This window comes from Corvus moneduloides, chromosome 1 (assembly GCF_009650955.1).
Source record: "Corvus moneduloides isolate bCorMon1 chromosome 1, bCorMon1.pri, whole genome shotgun sequence".
NCBI classification, from domain to species: domain Eukaryota; kingdom Metazoa; phylum Chordata; class Aves; order Passeriformes; family Corvidae; genus Corvus; species Corvus moneduloides.
Genome location: NC_045476.1, coordinates 115,317,608 through 115,340,103, shown reverse-complemented (window position 1 = coordinate 115,340,103; position 22,496 = coordinate 115,317,608). Strand labels below are relative to the sequence as shown.

The 22,496-nt window shown below is 42.0% G+C and overlaps 2 protein-coding genes across 7 annotated transcripts in view; one reads left to right on the top strand and one right to left on the bottom strand.

The window, feature by feature from the left end:
• OSBPL1A (oxysterol binding protein like 1A) overlaps nucleotides 1-3,650 on the top strand; it is an 80,480-nt gene extending 76,830 nt beyond the window's left edge. For all 6 annotated transcript variants that reach the window (XM_032123686.1, XM_032123676.1, XM_032123718.1 and 3 more), the window contains one exon: nucleotides 2,485-3,650. In XM_032123686.1, coding sequence (XP_031979577.1) covers nucleotides 2,485-2,587 — 103 coding nt within the window. In that variant the 3' untranslated portion in view covers nucleotides 2,588-3,650. The remainder of the gene's footprint in view (nucleotides 1-2,484) is intronic.
• Nucleotides 3,651-14,675: 11,025 nt separating this feature from the next.
• TTC39C (tetratricopeptide repeat domain 39C) overlaps nucleotides 14,676-22,496 on the bottom strand; it is a 39,190-nt gene continuing 31,369 nt past the window's right edge. The window contains exons 11-14 of the mRNA XM_032123733.1: nucleotides 20,569-20,666; nucleotides 19,553-19,657; nucleotides 16,620-16,658; nucleotides 14,676-15,988 (exon numbers count right to left, since the gene is read on the bottom strand). Of these exons, the coding sequence (XP_031979624.1) occupies nucleotides 15,899-15,988; nucleotides 16,620-16,658; nucleotides 19,553-19,657; nucleotides 20,569-20,666 (332 nt within the window). The 3' untranslated portion in view covers nucleotides 14,676-15,898. The remainder of the gene's footprint in view (nucleotides 15,989-16,619; nucleotides 16,659-19,552; nucleotides 19,658-20,568; nucleotides 20,667-22,496) is intronic.

Below are 22,496 nucleotides of genomic sequence, written 5' to 3'. Positions count from 1 at the left end.
TAAGGCTGGCATTGGAAGTTGAGGAATTTCCATGGAGCTGTGGTTTTTGGGTTATATAATTAATTCAGACACCATTCACAAGGTTCTGCAACTGCTGTGGTGCAGATTCTGTACACCTCTTCAGCATGTGTCTGGGATATCCTTTAAGAACTCTTTGCTCTCCAGGATATTTCTAAAGCTTTGGCAGAAAACTTCTGGTAGGAATGCCAGGTGTGGCTGCCTATAAAGGATGAACATTAAGTGTTAGGGAGAGTTGTGCTATGGGGGAAAAAGTGCCTGCTGTGAAGAACTCTCCTACCTCTTCCCAGGTCATCTGTGGGTCTTATTCTGCAGTGCATTATGAACTCAGATCTAAACTACTGCCATGTCCTTGCCACAGAAAAACAGGTTTCATCCTTTGTCTAGTAGAATTCCTCCCTCATAAGACAATTCTCCAAAGCGCTGACTGATTTTTTAAAAAACTTACTTATTCTGAATCCCCTTTACTAGTGGGGTCTTAGTGTTTCTCAAGAGGTGATTAATGTTGAACACTTAATATTTTAAATGCTGACCAGTAATCTTAAGTCTTGAGTAAAAATATTTAATTCAGGTCTGAAATACAGCAGTTGATTTTGATGAAAGCTGTCCTGTCTTTTCCCCATCACTGACTGGTTTAGGTCTTACATGTCTCTCAAACTTAGTTCTTCCCATTGCCTTTCCCCTTCCTGTTGAAGTAGGTGGGCACTGGAGCCAGGGGCACACTGTCCTGACCTGTACAAGTGTTGAGGACACACTAGTGAGCTGTGGGGTGGTAGAATTCCTTAATCTGAGAGGTGGGGTCACTGTGCTTATAGCCCTGTCTCATGGCAAATGTTTGGCTTCAGTTCTGGAATGAGCTGCTGTCACCAGTGAACTGGATGCCTGAGCCTATCCATACACCTCTTATTTGGGAATAGCTGAATCCTCCAGTGGGAGGAGAAGCAGGAATGAGCTATGTACAGTACTAGGGGTGAATGACTTCTGTTGACTTCAGTTCACTTAACCAGGACAGCAGGAGAACCACTGGAGTGTTCCCCTGTTCAGTTACTCTTGTGGAGGCAGCACAAGGCATTTCTTCCAGCACAGCTCTCTCAAGTCCTTTTGAGCCAAGCAAGCAAGACTTACCCGTGAGCTGCCCTGCTTTGTAACATAACCCTGCAGTACTGGTGGCCTTTAGGCTTCTGCCTTTTCAAGAGATCAAGTTATATTTGGTTGGATTGTGCTTTTTCTCTTCTGAAACCTTACGGTGCTGGAGAAGGGAAGAGCAGAGTTAAACAGGCTGCCTTGCACACAGATGATTTACTTGAGTGTGGTCACTGCAGTGAGTCACAGAAAGAAACAACTGGCTTCTGCGGTCAGTGAGGACGTGAAAGGAAGCTGTAGAGCACATTAACCACAGAAACAGCTTCTACCAAGCTGGCTTGTGCCATAAATGTGGCTTGGCAAAATACAGAAGGAAGTTAATATGCCTGAGGTCTGGTACTGTGTGCTGTCGAGGCAGAAGATTGAGTAACTGGGCCAAACAGAAAGTGGCATTCACTGTGTGCTATACAGTGCCTCCAGATTAGGCAGGAAGGGAGAAGAAAGGAAAGAAAGCAGGTGCTCAGCTTCAGTGTTTCTATTAATAACCAGCTTAGTAAAAGCTTGCAAGTAGCTCCATGCAGATGGAATCAGCTTTCTGGGCATTCAGATGAGTCTCCTGCTGCCAACAGTGTAACACAGTGTATTAACTGGTAATAATCCACGACGTTTCCTGCAGCCTGTGGGTGATGTTTCATAGCTGGCACACTTGTTCCGAGTAAACTGCTGGTCAAACTAAAGGGAAGGGAGCAAATGCCCAGGCAGTGGAAACAAGGACGAGTCACCTGTGAAGAGTAGAGAGATGAGTTGTATAGGGATGGGGTAAGGAAGGCCAAGGTGAAGCTGGAACTTGGCAAGGGATGCAAAAAATAACACAAAGGGCTCCTACACATGTTAACCAGAAAAGAAAGGTCAAAGAAGGTGATGATTTTTAAGGTACTTTCCAAACCAGGTACCTCTACAATTCTATGAGGAAGTGCATTGCAAGGCTTTAAAAAACAAGGGGTAATCTAGATCCAGGGAAATAATGTCTTTTTGTTTTCAGGACTGCAGTGCTTGTGGTGTTTACATGTCTTGCAAAAACTGTTACTGTTTGTGCATGTCAGAATGGTTGTTCACAACTGCTTTGAAGTAAAGCTGTACCTGTCCTTTTTTATGCAATCATCTTGGCAGCTTCAAATGGCAAAACACTGGCAGTGTAGCAATTGGGGAAATGTGGTCACTGAAAATGACTTTAAACTCACTTATGAATTTAAAACCAAGAGGACTCCTGCAATCACAATAATAATTTTGTGCAATAAACTGCTGAAGATGCAGCAAAGCAGTTCTGAACTCATACTTGTGTGTGTTAATAGCCTCACTAACATGCTGTATGTTTCCTTGCAGATGGTTCCACCAAGGCCCCAATCCCCACACTGGTACACAGGACTGGCTTTACTCTGGCAACTACTGGGACAGAAACTACTTTAACTTGCCTGATATTTATTAAAATGCAGTAAGGAGCCTCTGACTGATACAAATAAGTCTTAATCTGTTTTAACATTTTCCCTTGTTCTACTTATCTCCTGAAAATACTGACATGTTATCAAACAGAATATTAAGCATCTCTGCAATAAATCTGGTGGTACATGATCTGCAGTCCTAAAGGTAGGGGAATAACTTTTCTGGCTGATGGTGGGTCCTGCATGGACAAAGTTGCTGTGGTTTCAAGCTGCCCTGAGTACACCTATATTAGGTTGTGGTGTATGAGGAATAGAACACCTTCAGCTGTTCTGTGAATACTTTATTTTGTAGATAACATTGGCACAAGTAAAACTGGTTTTATTTATTGTGACATGGGATTGTTTAAAAAGCACACAAAGTAATTGCAATATTCTATTCTTAAATGAAGAAAAGGGTGTGTCACTTCTGTAAAGATGTAATTTTTCATACGGTGACTTCTCTTTTACTAAAGTAATTCCCTTGAAGCCTGAGCTCTGCTCAGGAGGTTCCAGAAGCGTTCCCATCTCTGGAGCAGTAATGCAGTTGTTTAAGCTGGTAACATTACTCAGAGGTTATTTATTCAGTGTTTTGTGCAGTGTTTTGAATTTTGCTTTCCTGTTTTGTTACCAACCTTATGGTTTAAGGAATTAAGAGCCATTTAAATATCTACAGATTTGATTTGAACTGCACACTAGTAACAGGTTTAAAAGAATCTGTTTCATGCACTAGAAGTTCCGGTGCCCAGCACCACTGGAAGAACCTAATCAGTCCAGGAATGACCTGGTGGAACATGGCAGGGGGACAGGACTGTGTCTGTACTGTGCAAACTCCCTGGGAGGAAGTCTTGTGCATTTCAAAGGTAGTACAGCACCTCAGTGAGGCCTCCTGTGCACAGCTGCTTTACCCCTTTTCAGTGGGGTGCATTCAATCTTAGTCTGTTTATATTGAACTGTGTACAGAGCTTCTAGAGGACGAGCTGCTCTTTGTACAATATTTTAACTGCTGTCTGGAGGTTAGTGTTAATTGAATAATTTAATTGCTACTAAATAAAGGCTTAAAAACTTCTTGCATCTAGTCTAAAGGGAGTGGTGTTCAACAGTGCTGACCCCTTCTGAGCAAGCCTCATCCAAAACCTGCTGCAATGAGGATGGATATGTTTCCCTGTGCTCCAGGGACCTCTCTTCTCCCTAAGCAGGAAGTCTCCTTCTGGGGGTGGGGAGGGCTGGGGAACGGAGAGCTTCCTGCAGCTTGAGCTTTGAGTGGACTACTGAAATTGTTAATAAGGCAATGAGATGCTTTCTATTTTTATTCCAGGCACTACTTGAATTACCCAGATCCTGATGCTGAGACATATTTGCATAGATAAGGGAAAGCCTTTTCCTTGGCAGCCTTTCCTGTGAGGGCCCAGCTCTCACAATGACCTGTAGATGCAGGAGTTTAATACCTGCTCTATCTGTAGGGAGCCTCTACTCTCTACTCTGGCCAGTGCTTCTTGAAATCTGTCTTGAGTGCTGTGCCATCTTCCAGGTGTGAGTCTAAGATCCGCAGAAGCAGCCTGGCTGGTGGGTCAGTGCAGGTCACGCAGCACGGAATGCTCGCCCTACAGAGAGCAAAGCATTTAGTTCCTGCCTGCCCCCCATGACTACACCACATCAGCACAGGGAGAGGCTGGGTGGCTCCTCACTGGAACAGCTCCAGCAGATGGGGCAGTGGGCACAGTTCACACAAAGCTAACATTTGAGATGTTCAACATGGGAATGCAGAATGCAGTTCTAATTGCTGGGCTTTTTTTTTTTTTTTTTAACATTTGCTTAACATTATTTGGTTTATTGCAATGTAAACTCCATCCCTCCTGACCTTTTCCTGAAGTGCAAACAGCCTCTCTTCTCTACCTGTTTAAAAATTAACATGAACTCGGTAGACAGTGTGCAAGAACTACTTTAGGTGCTGCCCGAATGCGCTCCAAGGGGAGGGTATTTTGCCCCACTCTGAATATTACACAAATGCTACAAGTTCAGGCTCCAGGCAAAAGGATGTATTTAAATGTGAGATTAAAAACTTGTTTCCTTCAGACTAAAACCAGAGCAGGACTATTACACTACTTGTAAACAAGCAGAGGAAGGCAGGGGCTGTTACATAGGACAACTAGTTTAAGCAATCATCTCAATTATTTTATTTTGAAAAGGGTTAAATTAGGCTTCGAGTAGTAAAATCCAAACAGTAGCATGTTCCTATGAAAGAAGCAAGCTTAACTTCTTCAAGACCCTGCTCTGGGGCATGGGGTCTGATGTAATGGTAGCCTGTCCTTGCAGCACTTTAACTTTCTGCAGGAGCACTTACTGTGTGCTACTGCCAGCTGGTCTTTGCAGACATTACATCATCAGAGGATGGCAACTGGGACAACACTGGCTGTGCATGGCTTAGTTGCACTTTCAGCTGCAGAATTAGAACCAGGGCTTGTTGATTTCTCGTCAGGGAAACAACCAACATTTGGCTGGCCAAAGATGGCATGGGTAGAAACAGGTTTCCAGTCGTGTATGTCATGAACATCAGAGCCCACTAGAACAAAAGGTGAAGGATTTCCTCACTTTTATTTTTCTTGCATCACGTAATTTGGAACAGACACTTGTGACAGCTGACCCTCTTGTTGATCTTTTCCCCTGGAAAAGCTGAGCATTGCCCAGGAATAAGGAACCCCACCTCGAGGAAGAGGAAGGCTTTGTGGTGGTTTTTGACCTTGTCTCAACTAAGTTAGACAACAGAAGGTCCACACATTAGAATGTGGTGGTGGCTGTCCTGGGCAGCTGAGGCTGTCGCTAAAAAGACAGAAATAATTGTTGGAATCAGGAGCAGTGAGCTCCAGTCATAGTGTAAATCCTTATGTCTTAAACAAACACGCCTACACCTTTGTTGGGGTTCCTCCCCCCTACCGTGGGGTCTGGGGAGAGGGGACCCTGGGGTAGAGGCACGGCCTAGGGGGTTTCCCTACGCCCTGCTCAGCCTCGTTCCCCATTGGTTGTTTTGTGTTCCCTGCGCGGGCAAGGACCCTCAGGTCCTGTGATTGCCACAGTTCCTCGGCAGAGCCCCGGCCATGCGGCTGGAGAAATAAACATCTCTGAAACATCTAGCAAGAATCGGTCCCTATTTCTTTTCTACAGGCCTCACTGTCTATACATGTTGCAGAAATCCCCACTGCAACACACCTAGGGAAAGCAAGCATGATACAGAAGGGATCTGGGACAGCAAGCACTGTTTGGTATGTGGGTGACAAAATGTTCATCATCAGAGCAGAAGTTCTTTTGTGTGGTATTTCTGAAACTGAACTTGGAGAAACTTGCCTAAAAGTTTGGATTTTTTTACAAAAAGCTACTGTTAATCTATAGATCTACCTCAGCTCAACTCTCCTCTACAAAAGGCTCTACTGTTGCAGGGAGAGTAGGGGCAGGACAGCTCCACCCTGGAGGATTTCTCCAGCTGGGCAAGGGCTGAGCTAGGCACATGCCACCCCAGGGAAGAGATGCTGGTGAAGGCCTTACCTAGAAAGATAAGCACCAGCTCTCTTGCTCTTTGTGGAAGGATGACCAGTGCTGACCTACTCAGCCCAGCTGCAGAAACTCACCAAGTCCAGCTACCAGAGGCAACCACCACCATTTTTTTTCTAAGTGGAAAAACTTAGGTCACTGCTGGAATAAATGATCAAAACTAGGGCTCCAACTAGTCACCTCTCATTAGCCACAGGACACGTGGATTACATCTTAGGTCCCTAACACCTGCTTCAGAAAATACAGGTTTTCAGCAAGATCATTTATCGTCAATAGGCACCTTCCCCTCACTCTTACCTGCCTCTTTGCCCTCAGGAGTAGAGTGTCCTGGCCAGAGCCACATTTCATGGACTAGATGGCAGTGAAATTTAACATGTGCACTGGGGCCAGGCAGACAGTGATGGTTCAGCAGTTTCTCAGAAGTCACCTCTAACCCTCCATTGCACTGACAGAGGTCATCTTCCATTTATTTACCACTGATGAAGCTGTAGAGTTGGAAGCTGGAACAGGAAGATGATAGGAATGCCCAAACTTTCTTACCTGACATGACAAACTTTCTCAGTTGATTCCACTTGTGCTGTAGATTCCATTCTCTCAGGATGACAACTAAATCATCAGCAGATGGACCTAAAGCTGTAGTACTTGAGGCCTGGCCTGCATTTAATGGCTGCTTCATCTTTAACAGATAATCTGTTCGGTCTACAAAGGGAATTACTTTGGAAACTATAAAAGATGGAACCTCTACATCCATGATCAGCTCATCATCCCAACACAATGATACAACCTCACTGGTTGAGGTAACCTTGGTTTCAGTGCAGAAAGGTACAACCTGTAATGGATCTTTAGGAGCAGGTGATGGTGGAGGTGAAAGGTGATGCTTCCCACAAGATTGAGGAAGCTTCAGTTACATCACGTTGAAACATCAGCCTGGCCATCTGGGGGCCCTGGTTCTCCAGCTACAGAGGACTGACATTTGGAATTGGTGACCTTGGAGGTCTTTCCCAGTGTTAACAATTCTATGATTATACTTTTTACATTAGGCACATAAGATAGGCCGCTTAGAAGACCACATCTCCTCTCTCCAACCACTCAGAACTCTGGATTCATACAAGTTATTTTAAATGCAGAGGTGGTGACATTTTAGCTTCCTCAAGAATCTTGATTAGTTGAATTGACAGGTATCCAAGTGAAGAACAGGGTAAGACATGAACAAGTTTTTGATAGCAAAAAATGGCTTCAAGGGAAGAATACAAGAGACTGGGGGATGAAAACTGCACCCCATCACATGGTTAATAAAACCCTCAGCTCTGAAAAAAATCAAACCAACCAATCAGACTGGTTTCCAGCATGATTAGCAAGTGTTGGCCATGGGTACAAATTGAAAGAGGGGAAATTTAGTTTAGACATTAGGAAGAAATTCTTTACTGTGAGGTGGGCTAGGCACTGGAACAGGTTGCCCAGGGAGGCTGTGGATGCCCCAATCCTGGCAGTTGTCAAAACCAGGCTGGATAAAGCCCTGGGCAGCCTGGTCTAGTGGGAAGTGTCCCTGCCCATGGCAGAGGGCTTGGGACTAGGTATCTTTGAGGTCCATTCCAACCGTTTAACATTCCATGATTCTATGTAAAACCAGCACAGTAGCAGAAGAGAAGGCAAGTCTTTAATACATCATCATAGCTCAGCACTGAGCTGCTTTCTGAATAGCATCAGAAATTATGAGACATGATTCAAGGCATTACAGAGCTAAATCCTTTCTGAAAAAAAATTACTCTGCCTGCCCAGCCAAGCCAAGTCAGACCCATTTATAACCTGTCAGTATTGGGCAATGCCACAGAAAGGAAAGGCTGCCTTGCAGCTATGCAATCCAGTTAGCACCCCATTGATGCACATTGAGTCCCAAATCCCATGCTGGCACTGTGGGGGAAGACTCCAGAGGAAACCTTGCTCCTAGCCCAGGTGCCATGAGTGTCACTGCCTGGCTGCCTCTTGTATGGTCAGACAGGGACGTTTCCAAAACACAGGCATTCAGATGATAATTTCTCAATTATGCAGCCGTGCTCTCATCATATTTGAAGTCATGGCAGTCAGGCAAAGTCCCCAGTGACTGGAGAAGATGGAGTATCACAGCTATGTTTAAAAAAAGGTGATAAGGAGAACTGTGGGAGCTACCAACCAGTCAGCCTTACCTCTGTGCCTGGTAAGATCATGGTACAGAGATCCTTCTGGCAGATACATCAAAACACACCGAAGACGGAGAGGTGGTTAAAGACAGCCAACACAAGCTGCAGCTTCTCCAAGGGCAAACTGTGCCTGACTGATCTAGTGGCCTTGGATGATGGAGTCACTGCATTAGTGGACAAGGGATGAGCTGTGGATGTCATCTACCTGGACTTCTGGAAGATCTTAAACAGCCACTCCCAACATTCTGGCTGCTAAATTGGAGCTATATGGGTATGATGGATAAGGAAGCAGCTAGATAGGTGGAAACAAACCAGCAGTAAGTGGACCCTCAAGGATCTGTACTAGGACTAAAATTATTTAATCTCTTTAATGACAGTGGGATCAAGTGCACCCTCAGTGAGCTTGCAGATGACACCAGGCTGAGTGTGGTGCAGTTGATTTACCACAGGGAAGACATGCCATCCAAAGGGACCTGGACCAGCTCAAGGATTGGGCCCACACAAGCTTCATGAAGTTCAGCCAAGGCCAAGTGCAAGGTCCTGCATCTGCCCACAGCATTCACACATTCCCATGAGCCGCTGCCTTTTCTCCCTTCCCACACTACCATGAACCCTGCTCCTGCCTTCTGCCGCTGACTTGCCTAATGCACAGCACAGGCAGAACCCTTCTAAGCAAGGGCCTTTGCCAAAACCTGTCTTCCTCACTAGCAGCCAAACCAGACATTTCTTCCCAGCACAGGATGAGGGTAATTTTCTCCTCAGCCTCAGGTTATGATGCTGATGCCATGAAGATTTTTGCCTTTTCTTTTATACCCCTGTTAACCTTTTTACAACTTCTGTATTCCCAGTGCTTTTTGCCTACATTCTTGGACTTGTTTGTCAAGCTAAGAGACTAAACATTTTAGAAGCTTCGTAGCTAGGGATCAGTGTGCCCCAGACCCCAAGGTCCTCTCCAGAACATATTCTGTAAACCAAGATAGAACCATCCAGGGGAAGGTTCCTTGGGGAGAGGGGCTCACTTAAGCCTCTCATTGGGGAATCTTTGCTAATTAGTAAAACCTGTAATGTTATACCCGATGTGGGGGGGGAGAGACTCGGCGGGGTGCATCTCGATGCATATGACCTGGACGTGTACACCTAAGGATCCTTAAAATAAATACCATGGTAAAGTCCCTTTTCCCCTTCTAACCGTGTATGACTCTTGCTTTTAAGACCAGGAAAAGGCATCACTGCCATCACACAATCTAATGCTGCTACCTGCAAAAAGCAGAAAGGCTGTGGCCACATCCCACCCCTGTGCCAGCTGTGGTGGAGAGGTGGGTGCACAGACCATCCCCTGCTTACAGCCTGGCCTTTTAAGACAGGTGACATACAAACCCCAAGGGATTTGAACCAACAAACTGCAAAATACAGCACCTGAGAAGCAATGTTCCTTGGCGGCCTCTAGCAGGGCCTCAGAGGACACTGCTGGGGACTGTAACCTCTTCAGCCACACCCCAAGAGGAATGAAGTTATTCCTTCATAATGGCTTCATTTGTACTGCAGAACCTTATGAATGCAAGGGCAAACCCTGAAACAAACCTCACCTGGCCCAGGTGATAGGAGCAGGTGACATTTGCTTCCCAGGACACATTAATAGTAGGTACACTCAAGATCATTTTCTGTTCCAGTACACCAAGCACAAAAAAGGTCACCGTGTAGTACTCTATTTTCAACGTTACCACTGTGTTTCAGAGGATGATGAAGACAGAAAGATCACAGGGGCAAGGCAGGATCAGGAGTCTGCTGTGGAATAAAAACTTTTAACCACCAACATTGCTGCAGATCAGTCTTCTTTATAGTTGGAAAACCATCATCTACCTACCTGCTCTTGCATTCTTGGATGTCTGCACCTCTATATAAACCTGAGAGGAATTCCAGCAGGAGTGAAAATTTAAAACTCGTTGGTACTAAAGCATTTAGAAAATCTACATTAGCTTCTTTTCGATTTTAAAAGTAACATACTTGTAGCAGAACTCTCTGCTAATTTTGAATGACTTTCACGTTCATTCATAAGAACGTATGCTAATAGTAAACTCACCACAAAATGCTTCTTGAATCCTTAGTAATTTCTCAAGAAAACTTCTCACATTATCTCTTCAGTCCTGGAGAGTGACAACACAGATCATAATATTTAAAACATTAAACATTCATATGTTATGACTTGTGAAGCTAGGAAAAAGAGCTTTCCCATAGAAAGAATATTTCAAGAATATATATCTGAGAAGTGGAAAATGCATCATTTTTTGGAGCAGGGATAACAATCCAAAGTCTAGATTTCTGTACTGAGAGCATATGGAAGCAACAGGCCTTCACAAAGGCATTACACATACCTGAGTGCAAAGGTGGCCATGGTTACTTCAAAACTGTCCTCAATGACTACAGAGCAGAGGAGAACTTGCACATTTGCTTCTCTGCACAAAGATGCTTAAGTACAGATGTCATAAACCACAGTAAAATATATTACCAGAGGTGACAGAATGGAAGCATAAACTGCCATAAATATTTAAAAAGGCTGCAGGAGCTAACATAAAAATGTGTCTGTCTGAAACTAAAGAGCAGCTATAAGAAAAAATATGTCTGGAAACTAATTCACTGTGCTGGGACTTGAATGCTGGTTTTTGAAGCCATCGAGAGCAGTGTACCAGGTACTTCACTAACACACATCACCCCCTGGCCCCATAGGCAAGGGCCTGTCAGCCCATGAGCAGCCTGCCCAACTGAGGTCATTACCTTGTCCTGCCACCTTTTGCCCATTTGCAGAGGTAGCAGTTTCCAGACAATGTCGAAATCATACAGACTGGACAGAAGTTCAGCAAATCAAGGGCCCAGATAAGCCTTATTTTTCTACCAGAAAAGGGATCGGGTCATTCATTAACTGGGAGGAAGTCCCAGTGGTACCTCTTTTCAATACAGTAAACATATTGCTTTTAGTGGAAGACTGGGAGGTCTTTATTACAAAAATTATTTTGCTTAGCAAATTCTGATGTCTTTCTCCCTTCTTTCTCAAATCCTCAACTCAAACAGGTTATTTTTTTCTCTTAAGCTCTTTCCCTCTGCCCACCTGGACATCTCCTCTACGTAAGCACAGCTTGCCAGAAATGCCTGAGGAACACTGACCAACAGCCAGTCCCGCTGAGCTTAACAGATTATTTGACTGGAACACCATCTTGGAATAGGTTACATCAAAAGATAAACCAGCAATGGAAGCATTAGGGCTAACTGTAAGACAACTGCACATGAACTCCCCATGGCTGACTCACACTGGTGGTTAAAACACAGGGGTAAGTAGGCTGTGAAGATCTTGGGCAATTGTGCGAAGGGGTTCTGAGCAGAAGCAGGGAAGGAATATGCAACCCTAATATGCACCTATGCTGGTAACCTGTGCTGGGTCCAGCTGTGGGGTCCAAACACGCACCCAAAAAGTGACCAGAAATAGAAATAATTCAGCATTTCATTCTGGAAAGGCTGCTTTAAGTTGTATTTCTGACTGTGTGGTAGGAAACAGGTCAAGAAGAGGCCTGGTGATCAGGAACACCACTTTTCACCATCTCCTAATAAAGGCACACTTTTATAACTTTAATTGAACAAGTCTGTTACTCCTAAATTTCACTTTTCCTTTGTGCTCTAGGCTGCCTGCAAAGCTTCTGGCAGATGCCACTGACTGCCCAATTGCCTTATAAGACATATAAGCATAAATTTACTTCTTAAGATTAGCTTTAACAATACTTGTTTAGGATTGCATAACTTCTAATGAAAGTGCTTCCTACCACTGTTAGTGTTTCATAATGATTGCTGGAAAGGAAGTTGAGTGCTGTACAGGCTACTTGGCTTTCACCCCACTGGCAAGGTTTGATCAGCCCTACACCAACCTAACAGCTGCCCCTGTTCAGACTTGCAGCAGGTACAGAGCAGTTCTTAAACACAAGTACAATCAATGGCTGGAAAGAAACAATCACATTGTTGCAAGCTGAAAAGCAATTCAGTACAGCATTTGGGGAATTTTATTTAGGAAAAAAGCATAACTAGAATATGAAAAAAGCATTCAAAGTCAGAGAAGAAATTAAAGTGCTTGCTTTAGAGTAAAATAGAAACACTTTTCAAAGGTGTAGGAATACAACAAATACAATTGTACGTGGTTCTTTTTCTTCAATGAAGAACAAGTGAATCTGATGTCTTAAAAATGTACCTTAAACCTTGTTCACCCTATGGTTGAGCTCTACATGACACGTAACTCACTTGCTAATCCAGGAGACTGTAATTATACTGGAAAAACAAAGGTTGGAGGTAACTGCTGACTAGAAAAATTTCTTATAGAGTCACCTGACATCCCAGAAGTTTTCCCAATACTTGGTATCATCTTGTTCAGGAGGCCAATTAAAAGTCAAACCAATTAAAAGTCAAACTCAAGAAGCAAAGGAACAAAATTCATGTCCACGTTTCTTTTAATTTTACTCAGAAATATAAAAGTGCAAGTTCTGTAAATTAACAACATTTACAGTACATCACAATAAATATGCCACCTTGTGACATCTAAAAATTCTAGTTATTTATTTGAAATGAGTCATACTGAGATAAAAACTGCATCAACATCAACAAAAAATACCTGTCCCAGTAAAGATGGCCTTAATATATTAACTAGCAAGATGCATATTCCATTATTGCTATTAGACCATGCCTCCGAGTTCCAGAGTATAAAAACGTACTGGTTTACACAAAAGACCATTGAATTTTTTCTCATCACAGGCACAGTCTAACATAAAAAAATCATTTTGCCATATACAGTGTAGGAGGATCTCCTGGGGGGGCGGGGGGGAGAGGGAAATAATTAATACAGAAACATACAGTTGTGATGATTTGCTAAACCCACAGAAAAGCTGCACTTTGCACAGAGTTATTGAACTGTTACATGAACATATAGTGTCTTTCTATACCCACTCCTGGCCTGGTGAGAACAGGCCTTTTAGTAAATTTACTACAATTTGCTAGCTACCTCCAAGTATGCAGACTCTAAATATCCCAACACAAATCGCATGCAGGTGCTTTGTGTCCTGAACAGCCAAGTCTCACATCATATTTAAGGAGTGTATTTAAAAAGAATTTTGCCAGTAGCTGCACCATTTCCAGCTATGTACCCAGAACAGACTGTCTGATTGCAAAACATTAAAAGTCAGATAGGACAAAATAAGATTTCAAGTACATTAAAGCCCATTTTCAAAATAATTATTTGAACTCTAAGCAGTCACTATATATATACACAATACGTAATTTTTTACTCAATACTTATTTGGGTTGACCAAATAAGGTTGAACACTCATTTATGACTCAAGATTACTGTCAAAGTGGAATAAAAAAACCCCAGTGTACTATCTGTAACACACCTAAGATTATAGAAAAATAAAACTGCTTTTTTTAAGAGTCCCTCTTCTCCTTCAGGAACTGCAACAGAAGTGTTAAACTGCTCTAGGAATGCCTTTCATAGCAGAACTGTGTCTTTCTAAAGAGAAATAAAAGTGTCTCAACCATTTCCTTTGGCCTACCAAACAGGACAGTACTTCTCTCCTCCATATCAGTCTTGCCTTAGACGTCACCTCAAAGCAAATCAATGAAGGTTAGGTGTGGGCAAAGTCTAGAACTTTGGCAACATGCTCTACAAAAAGGTAAGAAGAAATGAAAAAAAAAGCTTAAGCTAAGGAACTGTTTAAGGCAACCTGACCAAAGTAAAGATAAGGCTTTTGGATAACTATTTCCAAGGATATCCAGCTTTCTTAGCTTGGGGTGACGTTATGATGTGTATCCCATATCGCTGCCTATGCCCAGAAATTAATTATTGGCCTTTCTATGCCTCTGAACTGAGCCTGAGAGGGGGAAGAAAAAACTGAGCAAAACTTTCTCAAAGCAGTTTGAAACTTGTTCAAGGTCACATAAAGATAGCAGGTTTTTTTTTCCCAGCTGGGGCAGGGGGAGCGAGGAAGCACCCGGCTTGCAGCTTTTCCAGTCAGCTTTTGGCCAGTTTTTTCCAGTTTCTTGTTCTCTGGAGAGAGGCTGAGAGTTGAACTTTTCCTTCTCTGGAATTTCGGATTTTCTCCCTTTCCTACTGGACTGCTTTCAACCTCAGAGCACATCGGGAGGACTTTCCCCCGGGCACAGAGGGCCTGGCCCCGGCCCAAGCCCCAGCTCCGAGGAGACCAAAGGGAGGACTCTAACGCTTTCCCAGGTTTTTCCTCTACAGTGAAAGATTTTACCATTTAACATTGTTTTCCTTTCCCGTGTGTTTGTTAAATAAATAGTTTTATCTTCTTCACTTTCCTTCGAGGAAAATTTATTTTTTTCCCGAACCTGGTGGGGGGAGGGGTGGTTGTGCCTTCTCTCAGAGGAGATATATATTTCTAAATTTGGCCAAACCGGAACACAAAGTAACATAATTCAACTAACTTTCTGGTCAGATTTCCATTCATAAGCTTCTTTAAAAAATATTTACCTTCCTAGAATATAGTATTAGCTGAATATAAAGCATAAATACTAAGCATTACAGACAAAAGTAAAAAAAAGCTACAGATAAGCACACTGATGGCCAAGTATCAAAAATCATATGGTCATGACAAAAGTTTTAGGCTCTCTGAGGTATTTCAATAACTTAACACCACAGGCTTGAAATACTATACAGAGACTGAAGACACCATAATATTGGTGTAACTACCAAAGCAGACTTGTGGGTTGGAATTTTGTTTGGTTGGGGGTTTTTAAAATACCTTTAAAGGTCACTACTATAATGATCCAGCAGCTTGAATAAAAAACATTTAAAATCTTAACATAATATTCAGAATGTAAGAGCTGAAATAAGAACTGCCCAAGCAGTAGCTGCATATCAAAGTATTTGTTTGGGATGTACCAGAAGCAAAGAAGCTAAATATTGACAACATTGATACCGGAAATATGAGCTTGGTTGGGAAGAAAGGGATAAAGAATAAAAGGGGGTGAGAGGTTTAAAATTCACCATTAGTCACCATGAGGTAACTGACATAAGCCACTAAAATTTAGTAAGATCTGCTTTTTGCAGCTGAACAGTTTTCCTCCTCCTCCCGTGTATTGGCTAATGCTTGGAGAAAAAGGAGTATTCTGACCATTTCCAACTTCAGTATTTAAATCAATTACTTACGCTGTATTGTTCTAATCAAACCAGAAGCGCTCCTCCTGGCAAATTTTAGATACGGATCTGTTTTAAAAGGTAAAAATCAACCTTGCCAATGTTGTTGAAGCAAATCGTGTGCTTATTTAGGCTCACCCACAGAGTTACAAGTAATTGTGATCAGCTGGGTTTGAACAAAATAAAAAATGAAGAGTTAAAAACACAAGGTCACTTAACCTTCTTCCTGGTTGATTTACCTTTAGTTAAAATTGTAATGTTTTTACTCAGCCATACCAACTCTGACCATACTAGGAAAGTGTCTCTGGCACAAGTGGTTTTCAGAAGAAAAGCTGGTCTTCCCAACAGCTCTTTCTTCTGCTTCATCTTAAAGTGCAGGAACTGTGGGAAAGGATAGCAAGCCTTCCTGTCGGTCACTGCGGAACCACTTCCCTTAGAGAGGCTAAGGCTGCGTGTATGCGGACGTGCAATCTGTTCTCAAAGTCATAGCCACTGAATTCCTCCTGGGGGAAAAGAAAACGAGGAAAAACCCCAAATACGTACCCATTAGCCTCCTTCACTTCAGGATATGAAGATAATTTTGCTAGTAATGCTTAAGAAATCACGTTGCAAAAGAGTCCAAAGAAAAGAGGTGAACTGGAGACGGCATGTTGGAATATCCCCACATTACCCACAGCAAAGAATTATTACAGAAATTCCAAGTTGGTGAAGAGAGGAGATTGGAGCCCATGTAGCTGGAAGAGAACCCGAAAGGTTCTACTAATCCAAAAGCTCTAGAAAATCCCAACATGCCCAAGGCAGAAACCAGCTGGGACAGACAAGGAGTGGAGAGTTGTCATTTTCAAAATTTTTGTAGCCAAATCTTGGCTGAAAAACTTATCAAGGTTCTAACACTGCAGGAGGTGTCAGTGATGTGGGCTCTGTGTGATGGCTGACCTACAGCACATATCTACGGAGCACACATCAATGTGTATCATACACATTAATGCACATCCACGTGATAGGAGTTGTAGATTACAGGTGAGGGACACCACCACTTAACACCCACCCCTCTGCCCCAAACCCCCCAAAACACAACCTCCCAAATGCCCTTTAATCTCAGACAGTTACATTAGAAAATGCCTTAGTTTTTACCTTGGCTTGGAGCAGTAAGGTTTTGCCTCTTTGCACAGTCTACAAAAAGACAAACATTGCATTGGAAAGACATCACAAATGTTACAGGAAATATATTAAGTAAATGAGCTGGTGAGACTGGAGTAGTGCCTCTACCTTCAAAAAAGGTACTGAGCAGACAAAACCCTCTCAAATTAGGAAACCAGAAACACTAATGGCAAGAACTATTATGTATTTCTAGTCTTCTACAGAAAAGGAGAAAATTACAGCTTTAAATTCAAGTTGCTGTTGATGATGGTGAGCTACAACAATGCACAGGGGAACAAACAAGGCTATAGATAAATGATTAATTGATAGAGTAATAGAGTAATTAGAGTAATAGGGTAATTTTTGCTTCTTAACCGAAGTTGAAGCCATTTATTTACAAAACAAGATAGTGGATATTACACATAGAATGTTGTTTCAGAAATCTCCATTTCAAACTCTAAGGAAAAAATATATTTGCAGATTAACATTTACTATTAAGGTAGAGCTGAAAAGCTCCTGTTTTATTTCTTATCATATAGTGCATTTTTATTTTAAGCCGTGCAAATAAATAATCTACTTCCTGATAAGAGACAGAAAAATTAGGTTCTTGTCCTGGGTTGCAGTGTATTCTATAAATCAGGTGGGGCAGTGTTTCCTTGCCTCCTCCCCCCAGACTGTCTTGCTGTTAATGGCCCATCATTGTCCTGCCGCCTGACTCAGAGATAACTCCCTCCGGACCATCTTCTGTTAATGAGCCTAATCAACACCTGGCCTCGTGACTCATTACCCCATTGTGAGATGCTCCACCCAGAGGGAGGAACCAAGCATTCCATCCTGGATATAATCTGAGATTCTGAACACCAGAGACAATCCTTCCACTGGATTTCCAGAGGACAGGAGCTACACAGCCACCACTGGACCTTCTGAGGAAGAGCAGACTCTTTTACTACAGGATCACTGCTTCAGAGGACTGCAGCCACCATTCTACCAGACTGCTACCACCACCCTGCCTAACAGGGACTCAGGCTGTATCTTGACTCTGTCAGTTTGAACCAGTGTTTTCTTTTACTTTTTTTTCCTTTTCTTTAATTTCCATTAAATTGTTATTCTGACTTGGTGCCTCCCACTGGTTTGTTTTCAAACTAGTACAGTTCTCTTATTCAAATGTACCTAAATATGACTATCTATTTATATTGGTTAGATTAAACTCAGTGTCTAAGAGAACTACAAAACCACCTGTAAATGTCAAGGTATTAGTACGGTTACATCAAGAACTACTGATCAGAACTCAGGGTAAAACAAGGAAGATGATTCAGATGACCTGGTAAATCAAACATGCAATTATGCCTAAAAATAATTTTAAAGCAAAGTAAATTTACTGACAGTATGCTTTTTATACTAAAATGCATACTGGTATCTATCTGTTGCTCAGGTCTGTAACATGCTCAGCCTCTCAGATAAACGTGACTCATAAAATCTTACTCCCTTCTCAACCATTATGGAGCTCTAGCACCCCAGCTACTGAATGGAAACAGCATTCACTCACCTCTAGTTCTAGCTCTTGCTTTCCCCTACCCCATCCCACTTTACTGAAGTCAAGCATCATTTACCTCCTCATGTTCTGAGTGCCACAAGAGGGAGCTTCCTGCACATCCTTCATACACTAAATGCTACCAGAGCTCCTCCAGCCGAGGCTTGTTCAGCCCTCAAACACCCTACATGAGGCACATTCAGTTACTGTGTGCACACACTGCACGTGAAGCAGGAGGAAGGAAGGACTGCTCTCACAGTCTTCAAACTTAACATACCTTCATTACCAACCACCTTTTTGGTTTGTTTTTTTTTTTTTTTAGAGACACTTGACATGATCAAATTTAAATATGAACGTGGAAACAAAGGCAGCAGGAACATTATGGACTCAGACCCTCCTTCCAGGCTTCAAGGCCCAGCTTCTAGTCTTAGGGCAGCAGGGTTTTCAAAAGAAAATTAGTTTTAAAAGCAGTTTGTATTCTGCCCATTGTCATGATAATTGTTTTTATTGAAAGATTTTCCTCTCCTTCCCCTTTTAAGGGGAACGCTCAGCTCAGCTAATTAAACCTGACAATCAAAACCAACTGAAAACAGAATCTTAAAAATATGAGATACTATCAGCCCAACTACTTCATACACTACATACAATGAAGTTCAAGTCACTTCCCCCTAACCTGCCATCTGATCAAGGACATGCTACACAAGGTGCACAAACTCCAAGGACTGGGGTTACACATTTGAGGAGGGAAACAGCACCAAGAGTGCTGCCCAGATTGCTCTGGTTTAAGATTTTCTGAGGCAGGGTATGTGCAAAGATCTGAATGATTAAATGTAGTGTCAGCCAAGCCATTTGGACAGTCTGAAAGCCAAAGTTCCTCATCCTGAACAACAAAACCCTCACTTCTCAGGGTGGAAGTCAAAATGCCCACACAACCAGCTTTAATGGAATTTAAATGACCAAAAAAACCACTTGCTGTTTTAGGAAGGTATCAAATTCTATTTGGAGAGGATAAGTACAGGTAAACTTTGAATGGCATCCAACAGGATATTAAACAGGTAAGAAAAGGACCCTAGGCATCTACCACACTAAATACCACCTGCAGACTAGAAATCCCTGCCTACCCAGGGCATTCTAGCCAGGCCTTTGTTGCCACCAGCAGCAAGAACACCCTTGATATTGAAAATCTACAACATTGTGACCTAAAATACATTCCATTTCTTAGACTGAAAAAAAACCCCAAGAAACCAAAGTAGTAAGTTTCTTTCTGGTAGGTATAAAACAAATTTTTAAAATGAAACATACACAGTCACCTACAAACTTTGTTTCATTCTTTACATAGTGGTATGTTGACTCCTTCTACTACTTTTAAGAGTTTAAAAACAGGTCATGCTATTACCTCTGGATTGTCTAACAGAATACAGCCAAGTTCATAGCAAGCATATGGCTGGACGTACAAGTTGCTTTGACGGCAGAGTTCATCTTTAGCAGCTCGCTGAAAGTACTGTAAAAATGAAAGGGAAAAAAGAAACAAAAGACTGCAGAGGTACATTAAAATTGACTGGTTGTTACTTCCAAACAACACAGAAGCTCCATTCAGCCTTCAGCTGTAGAAATTATCCAAAGCTAAAATGAGAATACATTAAAAATTTACAATGGTATAGATCCCTAGATGTCTTTACCAATGCTACTATACCAAGGCAAAATTATTTGTTTGGATTTTTATCAAGTATTACAGTGACTGATTCAAGAGTTTTCCAACTTCATATTGAAAAAATATTCGCTCTAACAAGAAACTGTGACATCAAAGATGAAGTACCCAGATTATTTAAGATATGTTTGAGAGAAATGGAGCAGGGGGAAAGAGGGTTTAAAGCCAGCATCTTGCTACTTATAGGAATTGCATTCTGTTTTGGGGAGGAAAAAGGAGAGTTAATGTACCTAGAGATCAAAACGTGAAGTGGTGGCAAAATTATTCTTTGGTATATGCTAATAATCAAACCTCTCTCTCTAACATGTCTAGAGGAGAAGGAGCAAACCTGTGCTTTCTAAAGGTCAATCTCCAAGATATTTTTTAAAACAATTAATTTTCTTTCTTGGACAAAGTACATCTAGCAGAGCAAGAACTTTTCTCTTATTCTTCCCATCTTCCCCTTAACTCTTGTTACTACAAACCACTTTAATTGCCACGTTCATTCAACACAGCCAATTACTTTCACAGCACGGAATATAATGAAGACATGTTAAACCAGAAGATTTTAAAATAACCTCTAGCACATTTCACAAACCAGAATGAGCAGTAGCACTAAAAAACTTATGACTTGCTTAACACTCTTACTCAAAAATATTCACTGTTTTTAAAAGAATTGCACATAAAATAGGAGTAATAGTGTAAATTACCATTTAACTGCTTACCTGAACAGCATCTTCAGTATTTCCTAAACATTTGTGTATGGCACCAAGAAGCAAATTCCTCAAACCAGCAGCTGATGAATCATCCACATCATGACAAGCTTAATGAAAAGATTCCAGTAAACAAGATGGATTGAAATACCTTCTTAGACAAGAATTGTGATTTACATTGTCTTTTAGTCTGGTACTTAAATTTTACCAGAAAAAGGAGATGCTAGTAACATTAAGAGAAAGCCAAGTATTTTGTTTTCTTTTAAATACAACCCATTTTGTATGAACCTCATCAAGAAATCTGTCACTCGTGAGAGCAATTCCTAACAGCATTGAACGGGTTGAAGTCAAAGGCAGTTGGGGTGTTCTTCTTACAAGAAGAGGACTGGTCTCTACTGGTCTTTGAAATATCTACTAAAAGGTGAAGTTAAGAAACAATCATCTCCTTCTGGTGTTATGGGACACTGGTTTGTCCTACATACTGAAAGAAAAATACACAGTCCAAGTTAGAAGGAGCACAGGGCAAGCAGTTCAGACAAACCTGATTTTTTCTGAACTGAAGCCAAGTGACAGATGCACAAAAATCTGTACTGGACTTAAGAACCCAGACTAGGGTGTTTTGGCATCACAATTCTCAATGATGACAGGAGGATAAGGTTAATTTTCCAGACCTTAGCTGGTCCACAATCCAAGGACAGACTGTGCGTCAGCTGAGCAGTGCTCTGTTTCCAGGAAAAACTGAATCACAATGCATGGAACCCTTTCCAAACGAATCAGGCCCCATTTTGATCAAGCTTATTAGTGCCAGCTCTGCTAAATCAAGGCGACTTCCATGAGGAGCCATGTGCACTTGCCCGCACCAGCACCTCCAGGAAGGTGAGAGTACAAGGCTTTTCATCCCATAACTGCTGTGTCTGGAGCAGTGCAGCTCCTTAAACATTTTGCCTCACAGCATAAACCCTGCCAGATCTTACCAAATCTGCATTCACAACACAGATAATCCACAACCCCAAGAAGCCACCTATGGATAACTATGAGTTGGCTGCATGAAGTATTTGCAATGTCAGCTCTCGCTTGGATTGCAACTCTCAAGTTACTTGGCATTTTACTTACAGAGATGCAAGTGAATACAAATTAATTCCTTTAAGTCAAGTTCTAGCCCTGAGGAAAAGCCTGGAAATCCAGCCCAACAAATTACAATCCAATTGTCCATGACAAGATGAAACAAATGTGGAAAAAAAATCCCCTATTATTCATGTTTTTGAAATACACATTGCACAGAAAACCTTCAGCCAGGGATGGCTGATGCAGACATGTTTGTCAGTGTCAAACTTACAAGAAACTTCTCTGAATTTGAACCTATACTACTATTTCACATTAAAATGTGAACCACTGACTGGAAGCTTATACAAGGGAGACCTACACTGCCTCTGAGTGCGTGAGAGAGAATACATACTCCCTACACCCTCTAAAGCTAACTGCTCTGAAGGCAAATGACAGCCAAAAAAAATCCTCAAATTTATTTTTATGTAAGTAAATCTGATTTTAAAGCCTACCTTGTGACTAGAAAACTAGGGATCTGAATATAACTAACCCACTGCCATCGTGCAATTTAAATGGACAAATTGTCTCAAAACTGGAACAAACACCACTACTAGTCCTGACTCTTGACTTCAAGACTGATCGTTTTCTAGCTTAACATGAGAATTGTGCACAATCCCCAAAATTTCACAATTACAAAAAAAAAAAAAAAAATCACCTCACAGCAGACAAGTTTTGTTTTATTTTCTAAATGAGCAAGTAATAATCAGAGGATTTTAGAATGGTTTGGGTTGGAAGGGACCTTAAAGACCAGCTAGTTCCAACCCCCTGCCACAGGCAGGGACACCTTTCTATAGATCAGGTTGCTCAGAACCTCGTCCAGCCTGGCCTTGAACACT